The 13,447-nt window shown below is 38.8% G+C and overlaps 1 protein-coding gene across 9 annotated transcripts in view; it reads left to right on the plus strand.

Moving 5' to 3' along the window:
- Positions 1 to 13,447, plus strand: part of gus (gustavus) — a 306,026-nt gene that overhangs the window by 112,933 nt on the left and 179,646 nt on the right. For 3 of the 9 annotated variants that reach the window (XM_067085771.1, XM_067085777.1, XM_067085776.1), the window contains one exon: positions 308 to 337. The exons of 3 other annotated variants lie outside the window; for them this stretch is intronic. In XM_067085771.1, coding sequence (XP_066941872.1) covers positions 308 to 337 — 30 coding nt within the window. Of the gene's footprint in view, positions 1 to 307; positions 338 to 11,643; positions 13,337 to 13,447 lie in introns of those variants that run through there. 3 more of the 9 variants (XM_067085782.1, XM_067085783.1, XM_067085781.1) reach the window with 3 other exon arrangements.

The following is a 13,447-nucleotide window of genomic DNA, read 5'->3' on the forward strand; positions in this document are numbered from 1 at the left end:
CATTTGACGGGGGGTTAAGGGAAAGGTGATAACAATGAGGAAGTTTGTTATTTTCAAATGACATGTAACAGTATATATTTTCTTTTCAGTATTATATTTTGTTTTGATTGTTATCTATATTTTTGTGGACACATTATTGTGTTTATTTTAATTTCAAGTATTTTGTTACCAGTTAATTCATATTTCAGTCGATGCCTTATTTTGGATTGTAATTTCTAAATTCATGTTTTAAGACTTATTTTTGTAAATTTGAATTATATGCTGTATTTTTATTTTTGTTTTAAGAATTTTGTTTATTTTTCTTCAGCCTGGAAGACGTAGAACTAGGGGCTGGAGGGTGAGTAGCATACTGGCTTTTTCTTTTTTAGTTTTTGTATTTTTTGTTTTTCTTAAAGAACCGTCTCTTAAGATCCTAATCTTCATCCATCTGTACCTGTCAGTAGTAGAAAATAGTTTGTAAGGCTTGAAGTTTTTTTTTTATTGGACTGTCCTAGTTGTATCCTATTTGTGTTGGGTTTGCTACTGCTGTGGCCCTATTTTTGTTATTTAACTAAACTCTCAGTGATGTTAATTTCTTGTTTGTGTTGATGGATGCTGGATGTGGCCGAGAAAGTAATGGTTCATGTGTTTGTTAAGTTTTCTCTTCCTTATTGTGGGAAACAGTAGTACAGAAATCATGCTCATTTACTGCAAAGGAAGAAGCAGATGCTAGTTAACCATTTCGAGAAACAGTGAGGGAGGTAGAAAATTCGATAATCCAGAATTACTGAATTAGTATCTTCATGGTCGGACTACTGAGAATATGAACGTATTTTTATGCGCGTTCCCTTAGTGTTGCTCTTCGTATGTTGAAAGGTGATTGCAGGTTATTAATAGTGTCTTGTTATGATATTTTGAATAGAGATATTAATGTATTTATAAATCTCCGGTTGAGAAATCGTGTCTCGCGCTTGTATTCAGTTGAGGCGATTCCAGGTTTATATTATCCCTGTTGCGGTCTTTTGATCAAAGGCTTAAATCCATATATAAATCTCCTTTTGAGAAATCATGTATGTTATTTTTATTCAGTTTAAATAGATGCGGTTAGTGATTTCTTCGTTCTAGGTATTCAACAGGTTTTTAGTTTTCTGAAAAGAAAACTATTGTGCCGGCTTTGTCTGCCCGTCCGCACTTTTTCCGTCCGCCCTCACATCGTAAAAACTACTGAAGCTAGAGGGCTGCAAATTGGTATGTTGATCATCAACCTTCCAATCGTCAAACATACCAAATTGCAGCCCTCTAGCCCCAGTAGTTTTTATTTTATTTAAGGTTAAAGTTGCCGTGATCGTGCATCTGGCAACGATTGTAGGCCATGCCACCACCGGGCCGTGGTTAAGTTCCATGGACCGCGGCTCATGCAGCATTATACCGAGACCACCGAAAGATAGATGTATTTTCGGTGGCCTTGATTATACGATGTACAGAAAACTTGATTGCACCGCAGAATCTTCGGAGCATTTTTTACTTGTTTTTTGGAGATAAATTATTGTGCAAAACAGAAATCCCCCACTTGAAATTTTAACGATAAGAAATCCGCTACAGAAGCTTATAACGTGAAATCTCCTACGTAAAGCTTTTAATGAGAAAGAATCCTCTACATTAAGCTTTTTACGAGAAATCCATACTTTAAAGTTGTTATTTTAGAGAGAATGTTCCCGTACATGAAGCTTTTATTGAGAATAGATCCCCTACATAAAGCTTTTCCCGTATGGGGGTAGTGCCTTCAGTGCACCTCATGTGGTGCACTGTAGGCATCACTTAAGGTTCTGTGCAGCGACCCTTCGACCCCTAGCTGCAACCCCCTTTCATTCCTTTTACAGTACCAACGTTCTTATTCTCTTTCTTCCTTCTTCCTTTCCACCCTCCCGTAACGATTCGTAGTGCAAATGCGAGGTTTTTTAAAACTTATTTTACTGTCAGCGCTGAATGACCTCATAGGTCCCAGCGCTTGGCCTTTGGCCTAAATCCTATATTCTAGTCTATTCCTACATAGAGCTTTTAACAACTGCAGTGTCTGTGAAATTTCTTGGTCAGGGGTCAAGAATTATAAGATAATATATCCAATCTGAAATGTCAGTTGTGGGGACAGTTTTTTTTCTTTTTTATTTTCCGTCAAGATCTCATGAAAATTTGACATAATGTTGTACACCGTGTGGTCCAGGCAGGCTTTCATCCCACGGTATTTTGATGAAGTATGTAAGATTCGTGCACTGATCGGTTGGAATGACCTTTAGATTTGGACTATTCACCCCAGTAGGTCCTCTATTTCGGTTTCCTTTGTTGGGTCGGTTAGATGAAAGAACCGTCTGGTTGTTTTTGTTAATGTTATTCAGTTTAGTTTAACTTGATTCTGAGTAATATCATTAATATAAACAAAAAACATTTTTCCGCGGTAAAAAGTTTCCGCTGTTTGAAAACTAGCAGTGCCGATTTGGTATGTACGGACAACTCATGTTTTCATATTGATTTTATGGTAGTTTGTGTCGTAATTCTTATAACCTGCTCATACCGGAATTTTATGCTTTGAAATATTGCTTGCTGAAGCCTGGTGCGATTCTTCTGTCTTGATCCATAAAAAAGAAAAATATTTGTTTGAGCATACCTTTGGTGATGCTTGATGTTGTGGATGCATTTCACTAATCGTGCGCTTCCGGTAATTTTTAGCTGATTGGTTATTTGACGGCGAGTGTTGCAAAATGACTTTGTTGGTTCATTTCATTTATATTGTCTTTTTACGACTGCTGTTATATGAACCTCTTTTATGGGTAATAAGTCGGCGCTTGTGATTTTGCTAAGTGTAGGTGTTGAACTGTGATAGGTGAATCTCTCTCTCTCTATTTTATGAGAATGGTAGTGAACGATATAAACACTTAGAACCTTTTTTTAAGTGATTTTCATTCCAAAAACACTTGCCGTATAACAAATGTATGCTGTTGTCCCGTATGAATGAAGGAGACAGCTATGTATTGTAGTTATGTATTTGTTAATTCCCTTTCTAATTTTTTTTTTGTTGCAATTGATACTTTTATTACACAGTATACCAAGGGGAACGGTTGTATTCATGTCAATGCCATCGCTTTTTTTTTATGTTTTGTTAGGTATTTGTTTAACCCCCGTTACCTATCTTGTTAGCGCCGTTGTTTTTCTCCGTTTACTGTTTATGTGGGAAAGCTCTTGTTTGTTTTCCAGCTAATGAATGTACCTGTCCTTCACCCTTGGTATTTCGTATGAATAGGGAAAGTGACAATGATGAAGCGATGGGTATGGAAATGATGAGTGGGCGTGTTTGTCATCAGGAAGTATATTATGTGTGTATGTGTATATGTATATAATAATATGTATATATGTATATATATATATATATATATATATATATATATATATATATATATATATATATGTGTGTGTGTGTGTGTGTGTCTTTCTTTTCTATAGGGTACCTTTGCTTCAACTTTCACTACCCAAGCATCATGCTTCTCTGGCCCCATTCAGTATTCTGCAGAACAGTCTGGGTAGTATTTAAAGTTTCATTTCAATTTCAGCTAAAATCACTTAAGCAATGATGACATCCTAACCTGGTGTTTTCCCATCTCGTAAGGTTACTTTACTATTGATCTCGATTCAAAAACTGTAAATCCATTCATAAGTACATTCAGGTCTTCCTCAGTTTCGGGTTTTTCAATTAAAATATCTCCCTCATATCTGCCGTATGTATGATCTCAGTGAAAGTGTTTCATATATCGTTATATATATATATATATATATATATATATATATATATATATATATATATATATATATATATATATATATATATATATATCTCCTATACTATATATAATATCACACACACTTATACATATATAAGCACACCCTCACACAGCGGTATTACAGAAAAAAAAACCTTTGTGAAATGTTTTTATACTAAAAGCTCACGAAACTAGTTGCAAGTATCCAGCGTGAAATACCATTTTTACTCACGAGAAAGCTAGATATTACCATAAAAGCACTTGCCTTTTTCTGGGAACTTGTAGGACCGTGTAGTTGTGTGTCTTGCCTGATGAAATTGCTACAGCTTCTAAGAATACTGGGCATTGTAAATGCTAAACCTAGTTACAGTGCGTGCTAGTGATGAATTTATTCTTAGGTAACCAGTATAGCTGAGTTACGGTGGAGTGTTTTTGTACCCTGCGTAATATTTGCCAGCTGAAATAATATTTGTTGAAAGAGGGACTTTGATTTAGAATTATTAAAGAGAAAAACTTATTTCGTGTACCTACTGTAACGTAGGTTTAGAGGCAATGAGTAGTATATTTTGTGCAGCCAGTAGAACCAGTGACTGGTTCATCATACGCCTAGTCAAAAAAAAAAAAAAAAAATATATATATATATATATATATATATAGATATATATATATATATATATATATATATAGATATATATATATATATATATATATATACTCTTTGTATATCTATATATATATATATATATATATATATATATATATATATATATATATTAACCAGAGTATCTTTCGTTTTAGAGAGAAATAAATGTATTTTAAGTAACTTGTATCAGTTCTTGCAAACAGTACGTTATTCCGTAAAACCAGTTTAGCATAAGCGAGGAAAATTATTTCATGTGGCCAAGTTGTTAGAGACTTTTGGTTATGCATGAACCAACCTCTCTCTCTCTCTCTCTCTCTCTCTCTCTCTCTCTCTCTCTCTCTCTCTCTCTCTCTCTGTCAGAAGTTAGTGACATTGACGCCTGTGACCAAGTAATTTACTACTAGATTTCTCAGTATTTGCTTTAGTATCTACGTTGAAGCTGAACTTTCTTTTTATATTTGCTTCGAGAACAAAAACTTGATTGGCGTCTATCATTCCTTATTATTTTTTAAACTATTATATTTTGGTCAAAAATAAAACGCATAAGAGTTATATACGGAGGTTGAAATGGATAGCTAAACAGAAAACTGATTGATTTCCCTGTGATGGAAATAGATAGCCAGGTTTTTTTTTTTTTTTTTTACAAAGTAGCGAAACTGTAGTTAGCGTTATGATAGAAAAATCCAGTAGCAAATTGTTTTCTTGATGGGATAATATACGTAAATTTTTATCTGGTGCTTGTTGGTGGAAAACGACAGCAGAAACGTTGTTCATTTCTGTCGAAATAATATAAACTTATTTACATGTTAGTTAGAATGACTATAATTACCCTCATGTTAGAAAAAGGTAGTTCATAATATGCAGATAAAATTTTTCACCTCTTGGTCTAAATCGGTAAGGGGATTTGTTTACCGGTAAATCGAAATTGATAACTTAAATTGTTTATCTACAGATGGAAAGATAGCTGAACTCTTTCACCCTTGAATGGAGTAACTTCCTTGCCTCACATATTTTCCCCTCTCTAGTTTTTTAAATTGAGTTTTATTTTAAAGCCCTGCGTGCCTTGCCTTGAAATACTGTCGCTGCCTTAATATTTTTTTATTTTACAAAAAAATTTCAATAAAATTCATCATCAGTTATGTAGTTAGTGACTCACACATATATATGTGTGTGTGTAAGTAATCATTTTGCAATGCCTTTTTTCATAATTAGTCATCATCATCAAGAAAGAAATTTCCTAGCACTTGTTTCGAAGATCTGTCCCACGACCTTCTGAGTTTATTGTATTCACCCTTTAAATATCATTTAGTTACTGCCATTTCCCTTCCCCTTAAACCATCACGAAAGGTACATTTTTTTTTTTCCCACTCGGCCTCCAAGGTTAGCGAGCAGATGACAGGACCCAGCCGATTATGGCACGGTGCCAGCGGTAGCGAGGCTATTGGGTGCATGCTTCAAGAGGGCGAGAGGGTGGCAGACTTTAAGAGACAGTTTTTCGAGGGCGGATGGTGGGGGTTGCTGTCAGCTGGGTTCTGACACTTCTGGGCCGTCTGCATTTTTCCATTTACGTGGTTACAGATGGAAAACACGCACGTGCATAGGTATGTGGGTCTAAATTTGTAAGTGACGCCCAGCGGGATTCTGAGGGCGGGTGGTGTCACCCAGTTAATTTGCGGGGGATTAGTGGTATTCCCGTCTAGTATTATTATATTATTCTTAGTGTTGAAACCTAGACGCGCATTGCAACGCAAATATGTAAGTTTAGTCCGCCACTGCTTGAAATCATTATCATCTTGCTAATAATAATAATAATAATGCACTTGAAATTTATCCTGATTTTTAGATAGTTGAATTGTACGTTACATAATAAGAATTTGGCAATCTTCTACACTGGCTCACTGAACGATTTTGTTTATCCGCTAAAGCATTTTGCTGAAAGTTACATAAAAAAAGGCTTTCCTTAAATTTTACTTTATATCAGGTTTCCAATCGACCATTTTACCGCCATGCTTCTTTAAAAAAAAAAAAAAATAATAAATTACATTACCGGAATCACGTGTCCTAACGGGTACCTGATATTTGATCTTCCTGTTGTGTATAGGGAGTCGGGATGAGACCCGAGTATGTTTCTTTCCCCCGTTTGGTTAGTCAGGTCTGGGCTAAGGAAGACACTGCGTTGCCCATCCCACTGGCCTCTGCAGCGAGGGAGAAATATCGAGACATGGCGAGGGAGACCTCACGGGAATTTGCTTAAGACCCAGACAATTGAGCTTGGTCCGGTCTTAAGTTGTTCTCGGTATCTGACGTCATGAGACCGCCTTGTTAGAAGGCTTTTAAGGTTCTGTCAGTTAGTGGTGGAATAATAATAATAATAATAAAAAGGTACAGTAAGGGCTTAATAAAAAAAATTTTGGATAAATTTTATATTACTGTCCAAGGTTTATGAAAAATCCCATTGCTTGAGCAAAGAACCATATCTTTTGCAACCATAAATTTTGAATTGTGGTTATAGAGCACTTGGATTTTGCCCCCTGCAACGGTATCGTCAGTAAGTCAGGAATAGTTGATGTTTCCACAAACGCTGTGGATACACAGTTGCACATCAGCGGTACACTTGCAATAGATACCCCCTATAACATATGTCAATATTGCCCGCAGACTGTCGGGATTCTCCGCGTACAGGTTTGAAGTTTGGTTTTGGCAACACAGTATGTGTTTTTGAATGCATAGGGTTTTGCGGTTTTTTATTTTTTTTAGATTTTTAACTATTATTATTATTATTATTATTATTATTGTGTTATATTAGCCCTTCGTTGGGTGAGTGGTGAGCTTGGACTGAAACACTCGATGGGCCGTGGAGTTCAATTCCCGGCCCGGCTGATGAAGAGTTAGGAGGAATTTATTTCTGGTGATAGAAAATCATTTCTCGCTCTAATGTGGTTCGGACTCCACAATAAGCTGTAGGTCCCGTTGCTAAGTAACCAATTGGTTCTTAGCCACGTAAAATAAATCTAATCCTTCAGGCCAGCCCTAGGAGGCTGTTAATCAGCCAGTGGTCTGTTAAAACTAAGGTATACTTAACTTTTTTATTATTATTATTATTTACTGTCTTTTTGCTTTATAGAAAAATTAATGCTATTCATGCAAATTTTCACCCTGCCAGCTTTATAAAACTATGAGTGATCCAAAGGCCAATGTTATTGCGAATCTTGGGCTTTTCATTATTAATTATTATAATTATTAATGTTAATTTGCATGCATTCTTCAGGTGCAGGTCTAAACCTTATAGACTTATTTATTAATCGATAGATGCATTTGTAGATCGATAAAACCTGTGATATGTAATTTCAAGTTAAAATTATAAGTTAGGCGTTGTGCCCGACTGAAGTCTGCAAGGCCAAAGGTGGGTATTTAAGTGTCTCCTGAAGGAGAGATGGCAAAGTTACCTCTCTTTAATGTGAGAGTCAGTGAGACTGAGTACCTGTGACAGGTGTAACAGATACTAGGAATTCGAAGGATCGATCGATTGAACCAGACCTAAACGCCATTATGGTTTGCATGCGAGACACTATGTAAACGTTTTGTACTGAAGTCATGTTTTGGTGCAAGTAACAAAAACGTTTCATTAAAAAATATGTAGTATTTAATATATTCTCAAAAGAATTTTGTACCAGCAGACCAGCCAGCCTGGCGCTGCCCGGGAAAACTGAATGACAACCGATAAATCTCTCTCTCTCTCTCTCTCTCTCTCTCTCTCTCTCTCTCTCTCTCTCTCTCTCTCTCTCTCTCTCTCTGTCGCCTCCCTAACACCCCTTTACTTTCTCTCTCTCTCTCACTTCCTCTCCCTCTCCCTCTCACTCTCTCTCTCTCTCTCTCTCCATCACCCTGTTCTATTAAGATAGTTGCTTCAGTTACATTGCCCAACATTTTTGACATTTTATACTTCACCCCTTCTCATCCCCCGTCTTATCGGGGCCGAACTGGGACTTAAAGGGCATCGGGAGTGTTACTATCCATCTCATGGTTTTCGAAAACTATGGATTAGACACTAATATCTGTCATTTTTGACATTTTATTTTTCACTCTTCTCACCCCCTCCGCCCATCCTATCGGGGCTGAACTTGGACTTAAAGGGCATCTGGAGTGTCACCATTCATCTCAGTGACCCCGAAAACTATGGATTAGACACTAATATCTGTCGTTTTCGGTTATTTTTACATGTCACCCCCTTCCACCTCCACCCCCCACGGTATTTTTTTCCAGATAGTAAGTCATATGTCTACGGGCATAACCAGCCCAGCTTCAGGGAAGCCCTTCCCACCCCATCCCCTTTGGTGCTAGTGATGTCTTTCCGCCACAGTATTCTTTTCCAGATAGTAAGTCATATGTGTACAAGTTTGGTTGAAATTGCTCAATGCGTTTCAGAATTATGCTGGCACACACGCACATCCACATCCATTTTTATATATATAGATTCAATGTATTCATGTGGGCTTGTACAAATGACGATAGACAGTCTATTACGAAATGGACTGTCGTAGGACTGTTGCATTTTTCATCGAATATTTTAATCCACGTTTATCGTCGAGTTTTATCGCATTACTCTTCTTCTTCTTCCTCTTCTTCTTCTTCTTCTTCTTCTTCTTCTTCTTCTTCTTCTTCTGTTAACGTTACCGTACCCATTGGCCCTATATACCCTATGACGTATTTCTATCTTTCTGTTATTAATAGCAGTGACGTTTTTGTTTTTTGAAGAGAGCTGTATCAGGCTGAAGGGAAGTCATCTAATAGTGGTATTCTCTACCCGTAGAATTTTGTACATCCTTTCAGAAACTTAATAAGTGGGATTTATTAGACTAGTTTGTGGCGTATCTTTTAAACAGTAGTGTATTTTTTTTTTTTACGTATTATCATCCAATTTCTCGGTTATTACTCTTTCACATCATACCCTTTGTATGTTACTTTATTTTTTCTCGGCTGTAATTATTTTTATGCTATTAAAAGTCTTGTACAACTAAAATTTTCAAGTGTGATACTACTACTCGTATCTGAGAACATGAAAATTTTCATTTCCAGTTTTAAAACTGAACTTTTATGATTTAAAGTGTAGGCTATATTAAAATCAGGATTACACTTTTGCGTTCTTAGGTTTTAGATTTAATGTATCTATCTGTTAATATGAACCCGTATATTAGTCCGTGGTAGTAATATATATATATATATATATATATATATATATATATATATATATATATATATATATATATATATATATATATATATACACATACGTACATATATACATACCTATACAAAATGAGCATATGACGACAAGGACAGTTATGTAACTTCTGTAACCCAGCAGTTGGGAAAAAGAAATTGGGAGAAAAGGAAAGCGCGACATTGTGAAAATCGAGAAAACGTAGAAGCAGCAAGTGAATAGCGACACATGGAAAATATTAAATGTAGAAGTTTGCCGTAGATGTAGCTTTTGTACTCAAGGTCGACTGGTGCCACGGTCATTTTTCTACAGAGCGTCTTGTACAGCTTTTTTTTTTTTTTTATTAGGGACTATTCTTGATTTCTATTTTTGATGGGTACAAGTTCTCTATCTTTCCCCCTCACCTCTCTCCCTCTCTCTCTCTCTCTCTCTCTCTCTCTCTCTTTCCATATTAGTCTTTTGTCCTCTTCACACCATTTCGTACGCTTGCGCGTGAACGATGTTACATTCGCGCTAAGGTGAGGCGTCGTTCGCAGAGTTATTAAAAGAGAAACGCTACTTATAATCCACATGGTTTTAGTAATGATGTAGGACGTCCATTTTTCTTCTTAAAAGGTCACACTGAATCGTGAAAATTCACGACAGCTTTTGCGTGCCTGTGTAGATTTTCGAGTTGCGTGTGTAGAAGAGCCTTCATCATAACTACCGCCACCTCCCCTTGACTCTCCCACTTCCTCCTCCTCCTCCTCCTCCTCCTCATGTGGTAGCTTGCTGTGCTCCCCTATTGATTTTGTTGGTGCGGCACATATCCCCGAAAGAAAAAAGGAAGAAAAATGGTTAACATGGGAAAAGAAATAAGGACGGAAATTCATGAGGGTGGTGGTGGTGTTCCTCGGCCATTTGTACATTCATTACCTTTTTCATTTTTCCTGTTTGATGAATAAAGAGGTCATAAGGACAGGTATGGTTATTTTGGTGCGAAATGCATAGAAAGATATCCCCCTCCCTCTCGAACACTCTTGTGCGTGAAATATTTTAACGTGGAAAAAGCGGGTATAGGGATTTGGGCACGATGAAGACGAATGAAGCCCCCTGGGTAGAGGGGTGGGGGAGGGGGCTTGGGAAAGCGGAGGTGGTTAGGTAAAAGGGAGGGTATATTTTACTCGTAGGGGAGGAGGGCATTTTCATTGAGGACGACGTCTGTGACCTTGACCCTCTCTCTCTCTCTCTCTCTCTCTCTCTCTCTCTCTCTCTCTCTCTCTCTCTCTCTCTCTCGTATCCTTCCTCCTCCAACTCTCCGCCCTCTCTCTCTCTCTCTCTCTCTCTCTCTCTCTCTCTCTCTCGTGAGTGTGTCTGGTCTCACCGCCGCCACCCTATGTGTCTGCTATTACCCCCTCCTCCCCCCCCACCCCGTCTCCTTTACCCCCCTCTCATAGCTCTCGTTTCCCTGCAGCCCAGCCCCACTGTCCTTATCCATGTTCCCCCTCCTCCCTCCTCCTCCTCCTCCTCCTCCCTCCTCCCCTCCTCCTCCTCCTCCTCCTCCTCCTCTGTTTCCCCCCTCCCCACCTCTCATTCCGCTTGCGAGATGGATGCCAGATAGCCCTTCTGGAGGAAGGTTGGGTTGGGTTTTCGGGAGTAGAGTGGGGGGGCGGTTGGTGGTGGTAGAGGGCGGTGGTGGTATTTTAGACGGGAGAGCAAGTGGATGCCTTTTTTAATCCCCGCTTTTATTTTTTTCATGCGAAGCCGACGGGGCTGGCAACTCTTTGCCCTTATCTAGCCCAGTCCAGGAAAAAGGGAGTAAAACTAACGTAAGCACTCTACATGCGTTTTATAGGAAGTAAGCGGAAGCTTCTGAGGCCTTCTCTTGCTCTCTACCCCCTGTTTCACCGTGCGAGCGAACGAGAGTGAGAGAGAGAGAGTGAGGGAGTGTGCGAGCGAGCGAGCGAGCAAACGAATGGGGAGAGAAAGAGAGCACCAGTGACGGACAGTTGCCTTTAGTCTAGTCAGTGAGGGCGTGCAACGCGGCCGTGGGAGTTAGAGAGGAGAGGAGAGCCCTGGGTGTTCGAAAGTGAGGAAGGGCGTGCGTGTGTATGTAAGTGCGGCCGTGAATATGCACCCATTTTTTTTCCTTTAGCATTTGTGGCATTCCGCGGTGGGAAGGTTTTGCTTCTTTTTTCACATTTTTTTTTCAATCGTCTATTTTCGCCGTCATATTTGCGGCCCTCCCTGGCTAGTGCTGTATCTGCTGCTGCTGTCTTTTCGCACTTGACCTATCCCAAGGACCTACGACGTCGAAGATAAGGAGCTACCTACCTCCCTTTGGTGCACCCTCCGCAGAAGTTTTGATGGACCATTAGCGTTGCTGTTCAAAGGACACCTCTGTGCATTTCGTTCAGGCAATGCCCAACTGAAAACCTACAGACCCTGAAGCAGTAGCAGCCGAAGGGGAAACAGGAAGTGCGAAGCTTCATATTTAAAGCTGTCGTCGGTGAACCTGCGTGACACCTTCGTCTACTTCAGGAAGAAATCGTAGTGGCTTTATGCTTCCGAACAGTCTTGTATACCACCAGGAGACTTTTAAAGAACACCGAACATAGGTGACCCCCGCATCTACTTCAGAAGGAAAATGCAGTGTCCGCTCGTTCAGTTTCATCCCCTGAAGATCGCATAATCACCTGCTTGCCTGTTGGCTGATGCCCGCCTTGCCTGCTGCAGCTTGCGTCCTGTTGCCCATGAAGTCACCTGTCTGTCATTTATCTCCTTGACCCCCGTGTAGTAAAAGGTCACGTCGAATTTGCCGAATGTTTGTGAAATTTGTCTCGTCAAAACGTCAACTCGTTAGAATTATTTATGTTTTGCCGATTCCTGTATAGGACTGCATTGCTTGTATTCTTCGTATGTGAATGCTTCTAGAAACGAGATACCTTATATTAGACATTTTAGAAGTTTTCGACTAGGTTTTTTTTTTTTATTCCCGTTGAAGAACTTTCAGGAAACGAAACAATACATTTTTTATTTTATTTTCGTACATTACTCAAGATCTCTCTGTTTTCAGTGCTTAAACAGGTGAAATGGCCGATATAATTAATTTCAATGAATGAATTATGATTAGAACTAAAGGGATTGCGGATAAATTGGACGTGAAACATAAGCCAGAAGAAACTAGAGAGAGGATGGAATGAGATGACGAAAGTGAAACTAGACTGAAGAGCAGGATAATTAAAGGAATAATTATCCTGTGTTAAAGGAAAGTGATTACTCTTGTAGACTTAGGAAATTAATTATTTATTCCCTATTTATTTCCTCATATTTATTCACAAAACTTGCGTATTTAATCGCTCCTCTAGTCGTTAATATATATTATATATGTATATATACATATGACATCCAAACGGTAGCAGCATCTACCACAAGCGAGTGGAATTTAAGACGAATTCTGAATCTTCATAAAAGGGAAAGGAAATATATCCCAGGAGGATAATAAAGTGTTGTGGAGGAATAGGAAGGAAATAAAAGAAAGAAGAAGAAGAAGAAAGTGGAGGAGGGAAAGGATAGAGGACAGAGGTGAAGCCGGGGCGGCCGAGGCTTCTTCTTCTTCAAGGTGGAGAAATTTTGGAAGAGTTTGGTCGGAACTTGGAACTCGCTCCGTTTCAAGATGAAGGTGACCCGGGAATCCTCCTCCAGGTAGGTGGCTGCAGCGCCCTGGAATTGTTGCTGTAAGATTCTCTCTCTCTCTCTCTCTCTCTCTCTCTCTCTCTCTCTCTCTCTCTCTCTCTCTCTCTCTCTCTGTCTGTG

This window comes from Macrobrachium rosenbergii, chromosome 42 (genome assembly GCF_040412425.1).
Source record: "Macrobrachium rosenbergii isolate ZJJX-2024 chromosome 42, ASM4041242v1, whole genome shotgun sequence".
Taxonomy (NCBI): Eukaryota; Metazoa; Arthropoda; class Malacostraca; order Decapoda; family Palaemonidae; genus Macrobrachium; species Macrobrachium rosenbergii.